The 22,898-nt window shown below is 42.0% G+C and overlaps 1 protein-coding gene across 3 annotated transcripts in view; it reads left to right on the forward strand.

Moving 5' to 3' along the window:
• The first annotated feature begins 1,703 nt into the window (after positions 1 to 1,703).
• Positions 1,704 to 22,898, forward strand: part of RNF220 (ring finger protein 220) — a 373,850-nt gene continuing 352,655 nt past the window's right edge. Inside the window, exons 1-2 of one of the 3 annotated variants that reach the window (XM_089514994.1) lie at positions 1,704 to 1,733; positions 8,915 to 9,662. In XM_089514994.1, coding sequence (XP_089371120.1) covers positions 9,038 to 9,662 — 625 coding nt within the window. In that variant the 5' untranslated portion in view covers positions 1,704 to 1,733; positions 8,915 to 9,037. Of the gene's footprint in view, positions 1,734 to 8,914; positions 9,663 to 22,898 lie in introns of those variants that run through there. The other 2 variants (XM_089514992.1, XM_089514993.1) reach the window with 2 other exon arrangements.

Genomic DNA, 22,898 nt, shown 5'->3' on the forward strand with positions numbered 1-22,898 from the left:
TGCCAAGAAAACCCATGATGGGGTTGCCATAACTCAGAAAGGACTTGGAGGCACATAGCTTGGTGGCACAAGTCAGTTTGAGCCTCGTGTGGGAAGATGTCCTGGTGCCCTTAATATGTCAAAAACAGTGGAAAGTGTATGGAAGGAAATCACAAGGATGGGAAGCCACTGGTGGGGATTACTTAAGAAAACACACACTGCCTTCTTCTTTCTATATGGGATCTACTCAGGGTGACCTTTATTCCCAGGACATACCCCACATTTCAACCTTCTGTCTGTGAGGGTTTCCACAATGTCTTCCGTTCTGAGCCTGACGCACAAGCCTGAATGTATATTTCTCCAAATGTTTTAGCTCCATGTTGCGCTGCCTTGTCCTCCTTTGCGGTGAGAGGAGGGCCTCTGGTCCCCCTGTTCTGGGTCATGGTCAAAAGGGAGGACCTTTGGAATGTCCTCCTGGACAGAAGGCTGAAAGGTAAGGCATGTCCTGGGGAAAAAGGAGGACGGCTGGTCACCCTGGGTTTAGCAGAATTGCTACGCCTCCTCCATGTGCCAGGGATGAAAATCATGGCATGACTGGGGTGGCCAGAGGCCCTCCTTTCCAAGAACATGTCCCATATGTTAACCTTCTGTCCTCAACACACACTGCCTTGTTCTTTCTATAGGGGACCTACTCAGGGTGACTAGACGTCCTCCTTTTCTAGGACATGTCCCACTTTTTCTGTCTGGGAGGAACTCCACAAAGTCCTCCATTGTGAACACGACTCGGAGGCAGGGATGGCTCTTTCCTAGGAGGGTTGGGAGCTTTTCTTGGGATCGGGTCCTCCAGATTTTCCCCAGCGACCTCCCTTTTGTGAAGGGAAGGCTTCCCTGGCCGGCCTCCAGAGTTGTATTGGGTGGGTTTTTCAGGCTGGGAGAGTTTCGCTGCCTCTGGGGCTGCTGCTGGCATCTTCTCCGAAAGCATCTGCTGCAGTTCAACTGGAGGAGCTAGCTCCTCAGAGAAGGCGCTGGAGGACAGTTTATTGTCCAGAGGCTTCAGGGGTTCAAAGAGATGAGGAGGAGGAGGAGGAGGAGGAGGATGGTTTAAGAAGAAGATGAAGAAGAAGAAGTTTAATTTCTATCCCGCCTCTCCAGAGGGACTGAGGGGGGTTGCAACACTAAAAAGCACAGAAATGAAAGGCCTAATTAGGGAAAGAAGTAAAATGACACAATCCCTTTATTCCCTCCTTTAAAACATGGAACAACTAAGTATTAATGAGCAAAGAATCCGCCTTGGCCCCACTTTTGACTTCTTGTCGGGTGCCCTGAAGTCCCCAGCCTGGCGCCCTGGCAGTCAAAGCGGGTTCGTCCTGGCAGTGCGGATGCAGCCCAGCTTAGGAGGCGGAGGGTCTCCGGAGGCCGAGCCCTTCCCCCTTCCCTCGCAGCCCCAAACTTCATCCCGGGCTGCTCATCCTCCTCCCAGCCCTCCCTCCCTGGCTGTCTGTCTGTCTGTCTGCTGCCCGATGCCTCTGTGAGTGTGTTGGGGGGAGGGAGGGAGCGGGGGGAGCTGCGCCGGAGGAGTCCCTGAGCTGCTGCTCATTCGCGGCTCGGAGGCGGCTGGGAGCGGCGGTGCCTGGTCTTCTTCGCCTGCCTTGGCCCCAGTCCCGGGAGCGGCCCCTGCCTCGCCTGCCCTGCCCTGCCCTCCGACGGGGAGACAGCGCCCGGCCCCCGCTGCCTGCTGCCTGCTGCCTGGCGCCGTGAGTAGCCCTGCTGCTGGGTCTGGGTCTGGAGCCGGGGCCCCGGGGCCCTCCGGCTCCCTTGCCCTCCTCCTCCTCCGACTGCTGCCCCAACTGCAGAAAGCCAAGCCGAGCAGCGGAGGCTCCAGGAAGTTCAAACTTTTTCCCTCTCTGCCCCGGCGGAGGAAGGGAAGCAGCAGGAGGAGGAGGGCGGCCGCTGGCTGGCTGGCTGGCTGGCTGGCTGGCTGGCTCCGAGGGGGCTCCTGCCCTGGGCCTCCCCTGGAGGGCCTCCCCGCGGGGCGACGCCGGCAGAGAGGGCAAGGGAGCGGGAGCAGGGGGAGCCGGCGAGTCCGGGGCCAGAGCTCTTCTCCCGGCCCCCCGCACCTTCAGGGGGTTCCCGCTCATCCCGGGATAGTTCTTCTGCTCCTTCTCCTTCTCTTTCTTCAGCCTCTTCTTCCTCTTCTCCCGCTTCTTCTCCCTCTTTTCCTTTTCCTCCTTCTTTTCTTTCTCCTTCTTCCTCTCTTCCTTCTTTTTTCCTTTCCCTCTTTCTCTCCTTCTTCTTTTCCTTCTTCCTCTCCTTCTCCTCCTTCTCCATCTCCTTTTTCTTCTTTTCTTTCTCCTTCTCCTTTTCCTTCTTTTTCCTCTTTTCCTCCTCCTTCATCTTTTTCTTTCTTCCTCTTCTCCTTCCTCTTTCCCTTCTCCTCTTGCCGCTTTTCTCGGGAAGGGGCTGAGAAGGGAGAAGGGCTGAGGCTTCGGGAGAAGGGAGCCTTGCAAAAGAGGGCGAGAAGGGAGAATGCCCCTCAGAGAGACTTTGCCCTCTTCCGACTTCGCTGCCCTTTTTCTGCTCGCTCTTCCGAGTCCCTTTTCTTGGCGGCGGCGGCGGGGGAGAAATGTTCCGAAATCGGACAAAAGGGGGAAGTCCTGAGGAAGAAGAAAAGCCCTAGAAATAAAACCCGAGCCGATTCCGCTCTGGCAGATATATATATAAAAATATATATTAAAAATCTTAAATGGTTTGCATGTTTGCAATTATTCCTGCCGGCAATTGCAAAGGACTGGCTTTTGCATCCGCACTGGGGAATTAGCCCGGTTTGAGAGCGCTTTAACTGGCCCGGGGCCACAACAAACTCCCGTGCCCAGAATGCCATAGCCTTGAGCCAGGACAGTTAAAGCGCTCTCAAACCGGGCTAAATCCCCAGTGCGGATGCAGCGCTGGTGAGAGTAGAAGGGAGAACAAAACGAATGCGTATTGAAGAGCAAACTTTTCCCCAGCTAAGCAGCTAAGAAAATTTTTTGAAGGTGAGCTGATTCTTATTTGGATTCCCTTCCAACTCCAACAACAGCCGAGCAATCCCTCTCTAGTCTAGAGGAGGCTGCAAGGAAAGGGGGAAGCCATCCTTCCCCTTGAAACCCCCAACCCCAACCCAGCCCCATCTCTTTGGGCAGAATCAGAACGAAAGCCTTGGAGGCCAGGTCCGAGCAGGAAACGGGGCCGGTGGGGCCAAGAGCTGGCCTCCGTCCGCACAGGAGCAGCTTTTCGAAAGAAAGGGAAGGCCAGCAAGTGAGTCCTGGGTCGGGATGGAGAGAGAGCCGGGCCGCCTTCCCCTTCCTCCAACCTTCCGCCCCGATTTCCTGGAAGGAGGGAAGAACTCGTTTTCTTTGCAAAAGGGCTCTGAGCTTGCTTTTTGGCAATTTCTTTTTGTCGGGCGCAGAGCATGAGATGTTTAGTGTTGTGGCTTTTTAATAAGGATGATGAGGATGGTGATGATAATAATAATAATAATAATAATAATAATATCATCCTAGTTTGCTGATGATGGTGATGATATCATAGAGTTTTTTCTGGTTTTTTAGGACTATGTGGCCATCTTCTAGAAGAGTTTATTCCTGACGTTTCGCCAGCATCTCTGGCTGGCATTTTCAGAGAATGACTTATCATCATTATCATTATCAGGAGGGGCGTTAGGTCCCAAAACACACTGCAGAAGTAATCCGGTTTGAGGCCGCTATAACTGCCCCTGGCTCAATGCTGGAAACTCTAGGAACTGTAGTGTTTGTGCGACATTTAGCCGTCTCTGTCCGAGAGAGCTCCTTTCCCAGGGCAGTTAAAGCGGTCTCAAACTGGATTAATTCTGCAGTGCGTTTTGGAGCTTCCTTTCCCGTATTCTGCCTTTCCCATATCAACTTTGGAGCGGTTCCTCTCCCGCTTTCGTTCCTCTTTTAGTCAAAGGGAGGCGGCGGCTGCAGTGAATGGACAGAGGCAGAAAAGCAACATTGTGTCGGGCTTTGGGACTGTGTCCGGTTTTTTTCTTTGCTCCAAATCCTATGAAATCTCTTAAAAGGAGAGAGAAAAGCCCGAAAGGGACAAACACCTGTTTAAATTTGCAAGTGAGATCAAGGCGGTGGTTTCTTTCCCGAAATGCAAGGAAGCCTTTTCTCCTTGGCGGGGAAGTGGAGCTGGCTGGGCTAGCCCTCTCCAGACCCACATCTGCCTTTTCCTTCGGCATCCAGAGTTGGAAGAGTTTTGTTCCGATTTCTCTAAAAATAAATAAATCTAAAATCTAGGGACGTTGGAGAAAAGAAAGGATGCGACTTTGGAGGGATCTTTTAGGGTCGGGCGATGGGACCGAGCCTCCAAAGAATTTGCCTTGTGGGATCGGTGACTTTTTTGTGACTTTTGGGGTGACTTTCTTGTTCCTCGGCTTTCGCGAGGGCTTTCTAGTATTTTTTTAAAAGTTGGGCAAAGTCGGATCCTGGATCTAGTGGGTCGGGAGGAAAGAAATCCCTGTGCCTTTCAAAATCCTAGCCCAGGCTGTTGCTCCCTGACCTCCTCCCGATCCCCCTCGTTGGGTTTGGATCTGCCCCCGTGGAGTTGAAAGGGAACAAATAAAGTTGCAAATGGAAATAGGGAAAGGCAAGGCTTGCTTGCTTCAGGTCCCCTGGGGCCCGATCCACCCCTCGATCCCTTCACTAGATCTCCAGATTTAGTGGATCTCTTTTGGTCCTGGATCGACGGCGTCCTCCTCCTTTCTTTGTGGGTCCCAACTCCAGCATCCCTTCCTCTCCATGAAATGCGACCTCAGAGAAGAAGCCTTCCCTTTGGTACTCAGATCTTGCCACCTCCATCTCTTCGAGCTCACTTTGGTTTCAATTTCTTCCGACGGAATCCCGTTTAATTCAAATAAAATACATATACATATACATATATTAGCACCTGAAGACCTTTCAGCAACAGGGATGATTCCGTTTGATAACAATCAGGATTTTCTAACTACATTCTCAAAAATGCCATTTTCTAAAACGGTGTCATTTCCAAAGCAACAAGAGCTTTGACCTGTAGTAGCCAAAGCTTAGCCTCTGCCTCTTTTTCAAGACCTGGCACTTTTCCATCGAAGAAGGAAAAACAAAACAAAACAAAAAACAAAACCACCTGCTTTTGTTAGTTTTTAATTTTTCTTCCTCCCCTTTTCTTAGGAATCAGCAGAGGAAAAAACGTTCATTTTGAAGGCCTTTTGTTTTCATTCAAAAAATTAGGACCTCCCAGAAATGCAACCTGTTATAGTGGTCTGGAAAGAATGCACAATGGTCATTTATTTTTTGGGGCACAGTTAAGAGTAGAATAGTATTTTTTTAAAACAAGGAAACACTAATGTTTGGGACCATATATTCTAAGACACACACACACACACACACACACACACACAATACTAAATAAGTGAGTTTTCCATCTTCCACATGGAAGCAGGTCCATTTTACACACTGTCAGGATGTGGCCAGGAGGGCAATTGGTAAATTCTGTTTTACATTAACCTAGGTTCCTTTAATATATATATATATATATATATACACACACACACACACACACACACACACACACACACACACGATAATTTTAAAAGGCCTAATAATCAATAAACCAAAATTTGAGCTGGGTAGGGCATGTTGCTTTTGTTCTAGCCTGTGGTTTTATTTATTACATGGATCCAGGCTGAAGCTTTGGATTCAGGTTCTCTTTGTTCTTCACCTCAGTTTACATCCAATTAGTTGGTTCAAATGAGAAATGGCTTCAAATAATTTTTACCTATACCGTGGTAATTTTGAAACTATAAATGGTCAGAATGGATACACACATACAGACAGAGAGAGAGGTCTGTTCATTTAATCCAGATACCCAGCGGACAGTTTATGAACCTTCATAGATCTATCTCCACCCCCTTGGCCTCCTCCACTCCTTGTTTAGTTAATTTAACAAAGACTTTTTGCAATCTGTTTGGAGTTTGTCTGATGCCATGGAAAAAAAGTATCTGCTGATTTATTTGGTTGCTTTTCGATTTCTGTCGCTGGACCGTCTTTTCTCTTCCTTTCAGCCAGGATGTCAGCTGTTATTACTTCCTATTGATCCCTTTGCAAAGTGAGAAGTGAACTAAAATTAATGTCAATTCCACTGCTTGGATCAATAGCTGGAGTTATTTTAATCTGGATTTGCACAGGGTGCTAAATTAAAAAAAATCAGCATAGAGGCAGAAAAGTAACAGTTACTTACTCTGGCTTTGCCCGCTCCCTTCCCAGCCGCCCAAACGCTCCATCAGCCTGGTTATCCTGCAATCCATATTTTTTTAATTAAGCAGGTCAGTTAGTTTTCTTATTTTGGGTTCCATATTTAAAAACCAATGACATTTTGACATTGGGAGTATATTAACTATAGATTTTCATAATGACTGGGCTTGCCGCAGCCTCATCTGTACATGCCCCTAATGATGGTGGCAATGGGAAATAATAATCATCATCTGGGGGCAAAGCCAAAGGTATGGCGGAAGAAGGTAAAAGACAAGGAGAAAATGAAAAAGAAGGCAGGAGTTTAAGATATATATATATATATATACACACACACAAAACTTGGCCCGGTGCAATACTGCAATCTGTTGATTTATTCTCTGCCTAATGAAGTTTGTGAAGGAAAAAGGCGGCTGAAGTGATTCACTGTATCCTACAAGGAGTGTCAAGTGTGGCTTCCAGATTACTAATTTATGAAATACATTTAACGTTATGAGGTGACAGGGCAAGTAAAAATAGAAAAGCAGGCACAGAGGCATTCGTAGTACGCTCTCACTCTTGTACCCCCCTCTTTACTTAAATCCTAGAGACTATGGTTTGCCATCAGCCTCTTAAGTCAGTTTAGATTTAATAGTGTATTCATCTGAGTGGGTAACTTTTTGTTTTTAAAACAACCGAAAATAAATATTCATATTTCCCCACCCCCCTCAATAGTCACTGCCCCCCCCTTTTTTGATTTTTATATTTGGTTGCTAGTTTTCTTTGATAAATTGGTTGTGCAGAAAGCAGCAAGAGACCTAAAGGAAGGCTAGCCAGGCTGTCCTTTGCACCCATCTGTCCACAGCCAGAACTTGACTAAAGTATAATTTTAAAATTTGGAAAAGACCAAAACCTTGCTCATGTGGTATCTCTCATCTGATAATTTGGCACTGCTTTGTATTGCGAAAGAAGGCAAATGAAGAAGAGGCGAGATGATGCCCGGTCATCTTCACACTTAATAAAAGTCAGAGAATGTGTGGGTACAGGATGGGAGAAAGGAAGTGTTATTGCCGAGCTGCAATGAAAGGCAAAGCCAAGATTCCATAGAGTTTGTTAACCTAGGCTTTCTCATTCACAGAATACAAAAGCCCACTCCATTAGAAAAGAGACTCTTTCAGTAAGTTTTATTTGCTATGTCTGACCTTCGGGAACTAACAGGCACATTTTGTAACAGCTTTTTTATTATATGATTTTTTTTTTGGTGGCCTTTTGAGTGCTGCAAGGCTAGTACTATATATTGTTTTAAAGTAATAGTCCTCATATATTCAAGTGCATTGTAGCATTATGAATGGATGGCAGCGGAAGCTTAAGCACACACACACACAAATTATTCTAACTTGGTTATAAATAAGGTGGTGGTGTAAGATAACTAGAAAGTGCTGGAAGAAAAGTTAATTTAATTATTGATTCGTCCATTCCAGTGTACATACATGTATCGTATGGGATGTTTGCCTTGTTTTGTTAGGTTACTTTTTGAAATTTCAAAGTAGTTTCAAATAAAAAGCAAGCTGAGAGATGTTTTGAACATTTTTTGGTAAATGATAGCAAGACCAGTTTACAGACTAATGAGCACATTAGGAAGTAAAGTTGCTGATCCATTCTGTGCTATCTTCAAAACCAAAAGGCAGATGCTTGCAAGAGGTCAGATAACACTCGCATCAGTTATGATTTTAAATAGTGGCAGAGATCTCAAGCACTTTTATTGCTGAAAATCACTGTTGCTTTCCTTAAAAATGGGGAAGAACACATAATGGGAAAATACAGGGCACATTTATTCTCACATGTATCACTGAAGATAATGTAAAATCCATAATGTGTGTGTGCATTAGCACAGGTAAATTTGCGCACTTGCCTCTGTAAGAGAGAACAGACTTCCTGTCCACCCTGTTTATGCATTAATGGATTGTGTAAATACACGCAGATATGTTCATTTTTTAAATTGTGAATAATGAATGCATTATTTATTTCATTTTTCATATGCTGGCCCCTAAACTTTAAGGGCTAGCGGTGAGGGGAGGAATAGAATTACCATCAATATGCTTTCATGTTACAAGGTGTTTTTCTTCCCTTCTGATATTTTTTAAAATCGGTTAGCAACCAGGCAATATGCCTTTCATTTGCTCATAAGAGACATTATTTTCCAGTATAGCTCTTTGCTGGAATCAGATGCACTTGGTAAGGACTTTAAGTCTGCACAAACCACATCTGGCTTGATCTGAACCTACTCTGTCCTTTTGCCTTTTAATATGGCAAAAGGAGAGGACAGTTAGTCTGAAGTATGATCAGTAGTCAATATGACCCACAGAATACCATTACTTTGTGTCTGTGGTGTTTTATCTACCTCTAGGACTTGTCACTTGAATGTTAAGTTAGCTTCTGGAGCTGTGAATTTGGAGCAAGAAAGAGACTTGTACGCATGCACCCTTAGAGGGAGTTAGAGGCCCTTCTAGTTACCTGTGAATTTGCCTGCTGGTTTTCTATAAGAAGAGCACATGGAGGTTTTGTTCTGGCTCATGCAATTTCCCAGCTGCATTTGGAGCAGCCAATTGCCAAAAACTGACTGACAATTTATATCCCCCTGTCTCTCCCCTTCTTTTCCTCCCCTGCAGTTTTGGGACAGTGATGAGGCCCCAGTGACTCACATTCTACCCAGCTCTATACCTAGACATTGCTTTGTTTTCCATCCAGGGAAGAACATTTCCCTTGCGGCCCTGTCAAAGAAAGACACTCCGATGGACTTACACCGGGCAGCCTTCAAGATGGAAAACTCCTCCTACCTTCCCAATCCTCTGGCATCTCCAGCCCTGATGGTCCTCGCTTCTACCGCTGAAGCTAGCCGCGATGCTTCTATCCCCTGTCAGCAACCAAGGCCCTTTGGGGTCCCTGTGTCGGTGGACAAGGATGTGCACATCCCATTCACCAATGGCTCCTACACTTTTGCCTCGATGTATCACCGGCAAGGTGGGGTGCCAGGAGCATTCACTAACCGTGATTTCCCACCTTCCTTGCTGCATCTCCATCCCCAGTTTGCTCCCCCCAACCTGGACTGCACCCCAATCAGCATGTTGAACCACAGTGGTGTTGGGGCCTTCCGTCCCTTTGCCTCCACTGAGGACAGGGAGAGTTACCAGTCGGCTTTCACACCTGCCAAGCGCCTGAAGAACTGCCATGATACTGACTCTCCCCACCTTCGCTTCTCAGACGCTGATGGCAAGGAGTATGAGTTTGGAGCCCAGCTCCCGTCTGGCTCTCCCAGCTCCCTCAAAGTTGATGACACAGGGAAAAAAATCTTTGCTGTCTCCGGCCTCATTTCGGACCGGGAGACCTCATCCAGCCCTGAGGACCGCAATGAGAGATGTAAGTACCTCAACTTTGCTTAAGCTGGGCCTCTGAAATGCTCAACAGGTGTGTTCTGTAATGCTAGGAGGTGTGAAAGAGGCACTTCATATGTGTGGTCCTGTTTTTTTTGTTTAAGTGGATGGTGATGGATTCCAGAGACAGGTGGGTTTAAGGGAATCTATGCAGAGGAGTTGTCCCTCTCATATAAAACTGAGGCCCTGAGCTGCAGAAAAATAGCCAGCAGGCCAGAAAAGGGGAGGAGGTTCTATGTTGTGAGTATCTTGGGAGCTCATCCCCCTGTAGATACTCACAAACATGGACTTTGGGGAGCATGTTTTTTTAATGAGGACTTTTCCCTTACTTCTTTTTTAAAAAAAACACCATGTCTTTTCTACCTTCTGACCCTTTCCACCAATATTCGATGCCTGTTGTAACCAGGAATCATTGTACGCTCCTCAGATCAGTGTAAAAGAGTGTACTTATTGGATGCATAAGAAGATTTATAATAAGCAAGGGAGATGGTGATATTCTACACAAGCTGAACATCCTGCCCTAATAACCTTTAAATAGATAGAGGTATTTTCTTTAGTTCCTTCCACAAGTTGGGAAGCAAAATTATTTTGCACAGACCAGCAGCCAAGCTGAAGCCAACCTGCATAAGATTCACTAGAGGAGCAATGCCTGTTGCAGTATTCCTCTCCCTCAGCAGATCCACTTGTTCATTAAGTGCCATGAGCTGCCCTGTTGTGGGAAAAGAAGTAATGTAGTATTTGGTCTAAGAAATGTAAGATAAGGCAGTGTTTAGTTAGTGCTGATCTTTAAATTTAGATCCACAGCACAGATGCTGGGCTGAGTACCTTGCATCCTGTAGGTCCCTTTGTTCTTTCCTGTGTTGCCTTGCCCCCTCCCTTTTTTCCTCTTTCATTTTTTGGATAGGTGGGTTCTGGGGGGAAGGAGCTGCACTTAAAAAAAAGAAGACGAAGCCAGTAGTGTAGCCTCCCAGTTCCCTCCTGGATACCATTTTTCTTCTCCTTTATGATGCCGAGGAGAGTAATAGAGACGTTGCTGCGCTCTCTCCCCTGTCGGTGCTGCTTCCTCAGGCTGTCTCCTTGAATTAGGCACTGTGTTAACTTCCCAGTGCTGCGAGGCATCTGCCGAAAGCCCGCGTACCTTGTCAATAAAAGTCACCATAAAATCAACCTGCCTTGTAAATCCATCGCTCTTTGGTTTTGAAATATGCCATGAGTGTGTCTTTTATGTCAACGTTTGTAAGTGTGGAATGATTCCCTCTTAAAGACAGAAGCTGTATGTTGCACGACAGATGTGTGCACTTTCTTCCCCCTAGTGTGGCTTAAAGTGTTAGAATTTCTTGCATGTTTTTGTTTTTTGTTTTTCTCTTTGATACCCGACTGCAACAATTGTGTGTGGGAGGGAAGTAGAAAACACTGAAAATGATTGAAAGAAGAGAAGAAAATATTGTCATTAATAAGGATAATTTATAATTTGGAACAGTATAACTTGCCAGTTTAAGTTTCACCTGTCCAGGGTTGTGAAACTCACTCAGATCTTGGAAGAGAAGCAGCATGGAAAAGCTGGACCATCAACAAGATATATTTAATGTTGCTTTTGGCAAACCTGCTCACTTTAGCAAGTTATATAAAGGGGGAAATCACTTATATCAATACTGGGATGATATTTAGAAAGAGGTTGGGGTGGTAGGTATATGTATGATTTCTTGCACATATTTATTCCCACCTTCTCTGCTGCATCTTCTTTTCACTGACTTTGCTGTTAGAGGTTTTGGTGAATTCTTGAATAGCAAATAGGCAGATCACATTAAAATATAGTACCTAAGAAGAGCTTATATAAGATGTTTTAGAAACAGAAAGTCAGAATACATTTTTGTAGATTGCTGTGAAAGGTGTTAACATACAGAAAGTTTTCTTTCTTGAGCTTTCCTCCCTGTTCATTGCCATGAAAAATAAATAGACATTGATTTGAATTTATAATGCTTTCATGGGAATAAAACTAAAACTGACTTTGTGCCCAATAGGTCTAGTTAAAGTGTACAGTATTGAAGATAGTCATACCAAAACTAAATCTAGTCTGTTTTCTTTAGTTAAAACTTTATTAGTTAAAGGCTTTAGAAAAAAAACCTATTACAATATGGTGATGATTGTATGCGTGTATGCGTGTGTAAAAGAGAGAGGGAGACAGAGATAAAAAGAGAAAGATAGTATAGTTGTCCATAGTTATGACCTTCAAACATCCTTTTCATGTTTAGATATGATTTTATAGCATACATATCCCTAGTCATGGGCTTCCCGTGTACAAGATGCTTTTTGTACTTTGTACCTTTGTACATGTTCCATGTGTGAAAGATTCTTTGTTTGCAATTTCCAGAATTAGTCTGAAAGCTGACATAGCTTTCTAGTGACTCCATGGTTCTGGACAGTAGCAGAGGAATGCATGCATATTTGCATGTATGTAAATGTGACCTTCTGGGCCTTTATAAATACCTAATCGTTGACCCCTAAAAAGCTGTCTCAGTTTTCTTGCACAAACAGTATATACAAACCTCTCTGTGAAACAAGGATTCTTTTCACCAGCACCCTAAGATACATTGCCGAGAAATGGTTGTATAGACAGACTGGTCGGCAAAAGTGTATTGACGGAGGTAGTAAAAGCCATCAGATCAGCAAACCCTTTATGCCTTCAATAGACACCCTACAGAATTGCTGGACTCTACTGTTTATTTGTATTCTCCCAAATACTGCAATGGAATCAGACCACTTGACGGGTGAATAACTTTAATTGCAACACATAACGTTCCTTGTGCCGCCACCAACTGACTATAGTCTTCTCTTCTTCTTCTTCTTCTTCTTCTTCTTCTTCTTCTTCTTCTTCTTCTGGCTTTTCCTTGTAATTTCAACATTGGGTTTTTCACTAACTGGTTCCTTTGGTTGGTGTTTTTCTTAAGGAACTCAATACAGAGAAGCTAAAAGCTCATGGAAAACAGAGTTGTAGGATTTTTCAAAAACAAAAATGCTGTCTGAGGTGGACTGGAAAACGAATGGGATGCAGAGGAAATACAGGGAAAAGTACAGTATGTCTCTGTACAGATATGCATTTGTGCATCTCAATGTTATTATTAATTAGATACTAACTAAGAATTATACTTTGTATGTTTAAATTCCCGCAAGGCTAGATTCTTATCTCTGTTAACTAGTGGTATATATCTGAATTGATTCCCATATCCACTTGAAAAGGCAGATAAGATTTGATTGCCGTTTTCCTTGCTCTCCAGAAATTTCATAGTCCATAGTCCACTGGGCTGAACTACAAATTTTACAATTTATAGATGCACATTTCTACCACAAGTTAGTGACAGAAGTTAATGAGAGGTGTCACATGCATTTAACATATGCTAATGATTACTTTATTTTGCGGTCTGCTTCCTGGAGAGAGTTTATCAGTACCTTTTTCCTTTCTTTTTGAGCCCTATGGTTCCAGCGAAGTCAAAGTCCAACCTGCAGGAGGTGTGCAGAAATGATATACAGGATAGGGAGCTTGTTTGTTACAACAAACATTTTATCCACGTAGTGCTCTTTAGACATTCATTGAGAACACTAATTACATTTATGGAACACTGCTTACAGTGACATGAGAATTTCCCTGGCATCTATGGACACATACTGTGCATATTTTCAAATAGATGTGTCCTCATCAGTGTGGAACTTTGCAACTGGAGTGACAAAAAATCTCACAGCAGCATCTGGACCATACAAAACATTTTTTTCTGATGCACAAATCCATTGGGTTGTTGTCGTTTTCTGTTCTGTTTATTTAGAGAGACTCCATAATGTGTTTGTCTCCTACATATCCAGAATTAAACTTGCAGTATCTAGTCTGTATTCTGAGTCTAGAAATGGGACTTATTTCTAAATCTTTGGGTCCTTTTTGTTTATTGCAACTGTCTCCTGAAAGTTCAGTCTTTTGTTGAAAAGCCAAGCTCTAGTGGTTGAAGTTGAATATCTCTCTGAGCCTTGTTTTTCACATCTGCAGTATGGGTCATATTATTATTCCAGTCATTAATTCTAAGAACAATTTGAATCAGTTTCCAGAGATTGTTCTGGAATTTCTGTTTCTTCTCCAGCAATTCGCCAACAGCTGGGTTATTTTTAAATGCCACTGGCAGAGAACATGTAAGCATTTTAAAAACATAGCCAGTCTAGGTGAATACTGTAGTTCAGTTTTTCCTCCTAATTTTACATCACAGAAGGGAGAGAACATCTTGTTTGGCCTTAGAACTTGGATTGCTTTTGAAAATCACTTGAGCAACTTGTAGCTTTGAAACTAATGAATGGAAACATCTGAGAACAAGTCAAAGCACTGTTCTGTTTAAGTGCCAGGCAGGAATTATTAATAATGCATTAATTCCTGTTTTCCCCCTTTTTCTTTTAGCATATTATACCAACTGACTCAAGCTTCATCTTAGCTCTAGTGACTTCAGCAGAGCACATGCTGTCCAGGTGTTTACACAATAGGACCTATATGGTGATGGTGGAACGCTTTAATGATTCCACATGCGAAATGTGAACGTGAGAGTTATTTGTTTTTATTTACCACTCTATGCTGAGAGCAAGAACACAAGTAAAACTGTGTTGTGGACAACATTTTTAAACAATGTGCTTGGACATTATCTGACGCTGGTATTTATAAGAATGCTGGAAATAATGCAGGAGGAAGAAATGGCTACATTTCTAAAGAGTGCATACACACATTTATGTGTTCATGACTGTCCTGATAACTTGCAGGGGAATGGAACCAGATTACCAACACTGAGAAGGACAATCTTGAGTGATTTATTTGTCCGAACTTTTTCTTTTTTAAAAAATGCAAATTTATTTGTAAATTTGACAAAAAGACCTTGAGTTTTAAAAAATGTGAATGCAAGGGGAACTAAGATAGATCTACCTATGGAGGAAGTGCTTTGAGTTCTGACTTTCTTAGTGTCTGACTTTGAATCCCTACCAATGCAGCAATGTTTGTGATGATGAATTAAGGGTGCCACCTCATTTTCTTCTTACAGGTTCCTCAACTTCAAGAGAAACAGGGCAGGCCGGTACAACTCGATTCTCTCAGTCCTAGGAGAGAGCTGAGAATTTTGTTTAGTTCATATTTGATAACAAAATATGCATTCCTCTCCCCTAACTGAATGAAAAGAACTTTGGGTATTAAAAATATCAATGTGGGAGAAAACTAAGACAGATTAGTCGGTCAAAATCCTCACGGGGCAGGTGTTGGTGTTCATTATACCACTGGAAATTCATGGGTTTCAATGGAGTCATTCCACTTTTACTAATTTGTCAGAGCTCAGGCTCCTATGGAGCATGCAGGCAAACATTTTCCCCACACCCACACCTTTATTTTTGGCTACCCTTTTCCTTTCCTCTCCCTTTGCTAACTGTTGCCGAGACTCCTTGTCATGTCGCTCTGTTTAATTGTCATGTTGGAATAAAGAAACGGTTCGGCCGTTAAAAGTGGCGGAGAGCTGGGTGTGAGCTGCTGCAGTCCTGCCTGCTGTAGGACCATCTGGCCTTGGCTCGCATCCGCTGGTCTCCAGCTTCTCTTTCTCTTTATGTTAGCTGGGGCTATCTTGCACACTTGGAATGCCTAATCACCATGGTGAGAGGATGGGCCTTGTGGCCTGCCCCTTCCCGTCAATTGTCATGCAGAACTGATCAGGAGAGCCATTTCTTTGCGGCAGTCACTTGCCTGTCTTTGCCTGGACTTGGCAGAAGGACAGCTTTTAATTGATCATTTGTGGGGGAGGGCCAGGGTTGTTTGAGCCTCTCAATGTTTCCCCACACAGTCTCTACCACACGGCCAGATTTCTCATTTGTTGGGAAATGCTAGTGATTTAGCTGTTCTTTCAGTTTTCTTTTTGACTCCTGCTTGTTGTTGTTTTTATGGGGAACTCTGAGGGCTTGTAACTGTTGGCTCCAAGGAGCACTGAGCAAGATATAAACGTTGTGTTTATCTGTCTGCAACTGGGAAGGGGGCGCATATGGGCATTAAATGTTTATTGTCCTTTCCACTGTGTGTTCATGTTTGTATTTGCATGGACGCGTATGGATTTATTATCTGGGCAGTATGAACTCTTAATTCCTTGTGCTTCATGTGGGGAAAAATGAAAGACTTTTCACCAGTGTGACAATCTAACCCTTATGAGTGTGCTATCATATCTGGTGGCTGAAACCTGCTCTTCAGTTTTAGCTAAAAGTTGAGCTTGGCCAAAGTCTTCTATTGGAAGGCATAACAATTTTTGGATTGAAAGAAAGGCCATTTTTCTTAGGATTACAGAGCACTGGGAATGATTTTTTGTTCTTACTGCAGCTTGTGCTCTTTTGTATTTTTAAAAGTTTCTTTATGTATAAAAATAGGAAAAATAATGTGCAATATCAGTCAATAGGGCTAGCCCTGCAGTTAGGTAAGTTGATCAGCCCCAGACAATACATTTTGAGTGCTGTTAGGTTTCTCAGGATGTAGCTGGTTTTGACGTGGCATGTGGTCCAAAAATTTAAAATATAGTATAATTCAAACAGGTGATTAGACCAATAAATAAACACAGTTGTCTGTGGTAGGTCCATTGCACAAGTCACCACTTCAGCTATTTGTTTTTATTTACTAAAATAAAAGCAAAGATGAACAAGCTAGTTATTTGGGAAACATTTCCTGGTCTATATTATATTATTATTATTATTATTACTTAATAAAAATTGAAATAATGGAGCCATCTTTAGCAAAATTCATAGTAGTTGTAGCATATTTGTATTTATTTATTTACCTCCAAAGACTATTGTTAAATGTAACCATATACAATTTGTGTAAAAGAGGTGGCTACAATAAATAAAGCAGAGGGCCTGTCAAGATTAGTTATCAGTGCAATAAATGTACACTTGTTTCTTAATTGTTTCAGAGGGCCTAGATGCCTTTCCTGAAGGTAACATTTCTGTGAGAGGGTTTCGCATTTCCTGAACACTTAAAATCACAGGTTGGTTTGGGGAGTGGGGAGTGGGGGGGGGGGGAGAACACTGCTTCAAGTAGTGCAGGGATGGGAAATGTGTGCCCCCCAAGAGGCCTGGAGGGTCCCCCAGCATCTCCCCCCCAATTGAAAATAAATTGTTTTTTTGCACTTTTCTTCTAGGAAGTAAGCCAAAATTCCAGTTTGTCTGGTTAGAATAAAGTCTCTTGGTGGTGGTGTTAGGAGGAGATATATTATGCAGGGAAATTTTTAAAGAAAAAAAAGGGGGTGCAGCCTTCCAAGGTGCTGTAGAAGGGCAGCTGAGTCCCCTAGACTCTAGCAGTTGCCTATCCATGATGTAGTGTGCCTGTAACAATGGTGAATTTTATGTAGAATGTGATCATTTGAATGTGGAATACTTCTGGTTTCGGACAGTGGTAGTAACACAACTTCCAATGCCACTTGCTAATGTGTACGAACAACATGATTTTACTCCCTTAATGTTATCTCCCATCTATTAAGGGGTGGACCAGCTATTGTGTAATGGAATAGAGTATTGGGCATCACGTTATAGATAAAATGGCACTTAAAATAGTGACCTGTAAATATGTGGCTAGCTAACAGTGCAGTGTTCATAAATGAAGGACAGTTGCATGTTGTAGTTGCCTCAAAGAGATGCTTTATGTTGCTGTACATGCTGAGACATTTGTGTGCAGTGGCTAACTGTATGGGTTGTGAAAATTTCACAGTTTGTCAGACATGTCTGAAACATGGGTGGGTCTATTGCTGTGGTGAAAGTAATCCAGTCCACATAGTTAACTGCTGCACATGAATTATTCAGTATATCTTTTGGTAGAAGTAAAAGAGAAGGAAGAATGCTGTTCCTTTCAACTCTATTTATTATTTTAACTTCATTTATAAATGTCTGAAAACATAAAAGGAAAAAAATCAGTTGGAATTATAGGAATTGCTAAACCCGAGAGCACCATATTATGGCTCCAAGTAGCATCCCCACAACTTGGCTTCTCATTTTAAAAATTGGCATCAGTACTTCCTTTATGTTAGAGGTGGGAGTCCCATAGTCAGCATTTTGATGTTTGTGCAACTTCAGTTTCCATCAGCCCCAGCCAGCATGACCAATAACCAGGGATGCTGAGAATTGTAACCTAGCAAAATTTGGAAGGCCATAGGTTTCTTATGCCTGCTGTGCCTACATTTCCATGTAATAAGTAGAGTTTGACCCAGAGATGCCAAGTAGGGAAAAATCATTACTTTCTTTAAAATGAAAAAATAATACATAAATATACATAAAATATATATTAATATACATTAAAATATTTATGAATACACAAACACAAAGTGAGCAATATACAGAAGGACAATTATCATATTCAACTTTATATTTTTTAAACCATCATTAGAGATTCATAAAATATTAATTAAATTAAATTAAAGACAGTTCTTCCTGTTTTAAAAATTTTGTCTGGCAACTGCCTTATACCAATAAACTAAACTTATGAATTTGCCTTAAACATTTTGAAGTCTGAATAGGAAAGTTAAAGAATAAAAAAAAGTTTAATTTTGTGAGTGCTTGCAACTCACAAAGTGATTCCCAGAAATCTCTGGACATCCCTACCATCTCCTTGAATAATTAGGAGCCACAAATGGTAGACTTTCACAGAAAATACATGGAAAAATGTAATTCTCTAGATTTTCTCTGCTTCTTTGCAAATCCAACTTTTATTTATTTATTAATTTATTTATTTATTTATTTATTTATTTAAGTGCAATATCCTTGGCAGGTATTAACAGTTTGTACCACTCTTGTGTTAAATATACAAAGAGAATAATAATAATAATAATAATAATAATAATGCGATGATGCAATAATTAACATTGACTGTGGGAAGAAACCGTACAGTCGGTTAATAAAATATAGTGCGTGTCTAGTAAAATCTAAAAATTATTATGGTTTCCTCATGGAAAAAAAGTGTGATTTATAAGTATTAGAAATAAATAGCAAATAAATAATGCATACATGTGTTATGCTACAATATATATATATATATATATATATATATATATATATATATCCTGATAGCTGACTATTCTTGCCCTGCCCTGTGAGTTAATGCAGAAATAACATTTTATGTGTGATGTTGGGGTAGACTGGTAATGTAGCAGTTATATGCACACTCATTTTTGGGAGCAAATTACATTAAAAGTGGCAGCATACATGGCATAGAATCATGTAGTAAATTCTTCTTGAGGCCAAAGGTTAACTTTTCCCCTCTGTTACTATTTCAGTGGAAAACAGGAAGTGATAGCAAATGTCACCCCATGTTCTATACTCCTTGCTGTCTCCCTCTATTTCTGTTCATGTTGTATTGAATTAATTTTTCTCTTTTTGTGATAATCAGAAAAAAAGAGAAAATCACTTTAAAACATTTTCCTGATAGAAATTATTTTGAAAGGCCTGCTTTTAATTGTAATTCCATTCTAGCATTTCAAAATGGCACCATCATAGCTGTTTATTTACTATGAAAGAAAAATATGTGTTACATGGATCTGTTCCTAGCTATTAGCAAATCAGCCTGCCCCAGTTACTGTAACTCAGAGGCTGTGCTACATGCACATCTTACTCTAGAGCAGTGTTTCCCAAACTTTGGTCCTGCAGGTATTTCGGACTCCAACTCCTAGAAGTCCTTGCCAGCTTGCTAACAGTCAAGAATTCTGGGAGCTGAAATCCAAAATACCTTGAGGACCAAAGTTTGGGAAACACTGCTCTAGCATACTTGTGTGGATGTTAAAAAAAACAAAACCCTTAATGATATTCTAGTGTGAATGGGTTTTGGATTGAAGATATTTGCTACTTTCATGTTAATAGCACGTTGAGTTCTCCCCGTCTGAGTGATGAAGTATTTACTGCACAGTGGTCTAGTGCTCAGTGTTGTTGCTTAAGGGCTGAATATTTTACTCACGTGAGCATAATTATATTAATTTGGTAACTTAATCAGAGGTTTAAAAATGAATAAACAGACTGGCCTGCAGTCTTAGTAACCACTGGAATGTTTCTATGGCAGCATTTGCACTGTTTTGATTGTTGACAAATGCTCTGACCACTTATTTGAAAGGTAAGCAGCGATTTAGACAATGCTTGGCTGTTTGTTGGACCTTGCTCTACTACAGTGCCCTTAAACAGAAACGGGAGAAAGGCATAAGCCATTTTGGAGTGAATAAGGACAAGGAGTAAGACTGCAGGGTCCCAAAGGCTATCCTATGCCAAAATGTTTTTGGCTTTTCATGTCTGTGTGATAATAACATACTAATTGACCTGCATGAAGCGTATTCAAATCTTTTAAATGTTCATGTGTTTAGAAATAGCCTTCCTACTGTTTTCTGTTGCAGAAAAGACTCCTCCTCCCCAGGGAGCCAAGCTGCTATGTTTCTCCAAGGCAAAAATGCCAACTGGCAGCTGATATTGCACTGCCTTCAAGTCATATTTCAAAGGACCAGAAAAATTAAATAATTCACTTTCTTAGTTCCTATTCTTAAAATGCAGAATGACTGATAGAATCATAGGAGTTTATCATATAGGAGGCATCCTGTGCAGAAACAGGCCTTAAAATGGGATTTAAAACCCGAAAAAAAACTAAGAAGACATGCAAAAGTGTGGTTGATTTTCAGACACGTCGGGGTTAACATAACATTAAACTGGCTAGAAAGTTGACAAAATGCAATTCTTTTTACTTTTGGGATTTCCCAGAAGTAAAAAGAATTGGGTTTTGTCTACTTTCTAGCTGGGTTAATGCCGCATTAATGTATCGTAACAGTGACAACGTCTGAAAATCAATTGTGCTTTTACATGTTTTTTCTACTTTTTGTTCAGGTTAATGTTGGGTTAACCCAGACGTCATCTGATAATAAATCCGCTTTTGCAGGTTTTTCACTGTAAATCCCGTTTTTGCACTGGGTCCCTCCTGTGTGATAAACTCCATAGAGTAGTAAGGTTATCGAGTCTCACCCCTTGTTCATTGTAGTCTTTCCAAGTGCAACACTCTCTGGCAGGTGGCCAAAACATTTTCATCAGAAGGTTCCAGAAGAACACAGTCAAGTTGACAATGCCAGTAAGATGTCATAGTACATAGTACTATAGGAAAAGCTATAGTGCATAGGACTCCAGTGATTTAAATGTAGATCTGGGCATTTCTGCACTGCTGATAACAAAGTAGAAGAGCTTCTTCTGTTCACTAACGCTCAAAGCCCATGGCCTTTGAACATATAGATGTATGAACTGTATGCATGTAGTATGTATGTATGTTTATAGCTGTCTATTTTCAAGTCATTATCAACTTACGGCAATCCTATTACAGGGTTTTCTGGGTTGGACAGTGTATGACTCATCCAAGCTCACGTAGTGGCTTTCCATTGCCAAGCGGGGAATCAAACCCTGATCTCAAAGGTTGTAGTCCAGTGCTTAAGCCACTGCATCACACTGGCTCTCAGACTTATGTATGTATGGCTACTATCATTTTACAGTTTACTTTCAGCATTATGGAAAAAAGTGTTTTTTGTAGACCACACTTCTCCCATTGACAACTTACCAGCAATCTTTTCTTGTATCCTTTTATTGACATTGAGGTGGTCTTGGATACACATGGTAGTGTTACTGACATCTTGTGAGGATGGAGAGAGCTGGATAATTTCTTTCAGAAAGACCCTTGGTACTATACTAGGATGTGACTCAGAATGACCTGGACCTCACCAATATTAATTTAGTATCAATATTTTTGGACATGAGAGGAAGAATGGTATAATAGTTTGAGCATTGGACTCTAGAGAGCAGGGTTCAGAAAACCCACCGGCTGACCCTGGAAGAGTCACACTCTTTCAGCCTCGGAGAAAGTCAATGGCAAACCACCCCTGGGAGAAAAAAGGTATGAATCCTTCCTTTTTCGCTCAAGCTAGGCATATACAGGTATACTTTAGTTAACAAAGTAGATGTTCCTGGCAGCTGTGATGGACTGGATGCAGGTGAACAAATTGCAGCTTAATTCAGACAAGGCAGAGGTGCTCCTAGTCACACACACCCTGAAAACACAGGTTCACTGTACTCCTGGATTCATTGCTGAGTGTGGAAGCCCAGGTCTTGTCAGTGACCAGGAGTACATTTGCACAGTTAAAGCTAGCGCACCAACTGCACCCATTCCTGGAGAAGTCAGATCTGGCCATGATTGTACATGCAGTTTTATCATGTAGAATTATATACAGATTACTGTAATGCCCACTACGTGGAGCTGCCTTTGAAAAGTGCTCAGAAACTGTAGCTGACCCAAAGAGCTGCAGTCTTGCATCCTTGTTGCAACAGCTCCACTGGAAGCCAGTCTGTTTCTGGGCACAATTCAAAGTGCTAGTTTTGACCTATAAAGCCCTATATGGCTATTTGAAGGAATGTATCAGGGTTTTAATATTATCAGAAGAGGCCCTTATCTCTGTCCCATCACCTTCCCAGGGCTGCTCCCAGACTTTGGTACTCCCTCCCTAGAGTGGCCAGAATGCCCTCATCCATGCTATCGCAGCAAGTTGAAACATTTTGTGCCACAAAAGTCCTTTACAGACAGTTGAGGCTGGGCACTTAATGCTTTGTGATGCACTGGATTTGAAGGTAGCCTATTTGGGATTTGAAGGAAGGCTATAGCCAAAATTTATTTTTGTTATATTAATGCAGCAGTTCCCAAACTTTGCCCCTTCAACTGTTTTGGACTGCAGCTCCCAGAACTCCTGGCTGTTGGCCAAGCTGGCCAGGACATCTAGGAACTGAAATCCAAACCACCTGTAGGGTTTGGGAACTACTATTTTAATATTTTAGGATTTTAAACTGTTTTAATATGCACTGTTTTTAAACACTTTTATCTTTCAAATTGCATTTTACTAATGAGTTATATATTTTAATACTCTACTAGTTTATTCAGTTTTAATGCCCACTTTTGTATGTTTTTAACTGTTTTTAAATTTGTAAGCCAGTTTGACAATCTCCTCTTTCACCAGCCTCCACTTATGATTTCCATTTTGGCAGCCAACAGAGAGATCTATTTTTTAAAAAAATGGTGTAGATGGTGGTGCAGGCTTATTCGTTCTTCCCTTTTCTCTCTCTTTTTGCTGTTCATTAATGCTTAGTAAAGGATTCTGAAGGCACTTCCTGTTTACCTTGCCTGCTGTAAGTGCCT

This window comes from Sceloporus occidentalis, unplaced genomic scaffold (assembly GCF_023333645.1).
Source record: "Sceloporus occidentalis isolate IW3139 unplaced genomic scaffold, rSceOcc1.0.p SCAF_3, whole genome shotgun sequence".
NCBI lineage: Eukaryota > Metazoa > Chordata > Lepidosauria > Squamata > Phrynosomatidae > Sceloporus > Sceloporus occidentalis.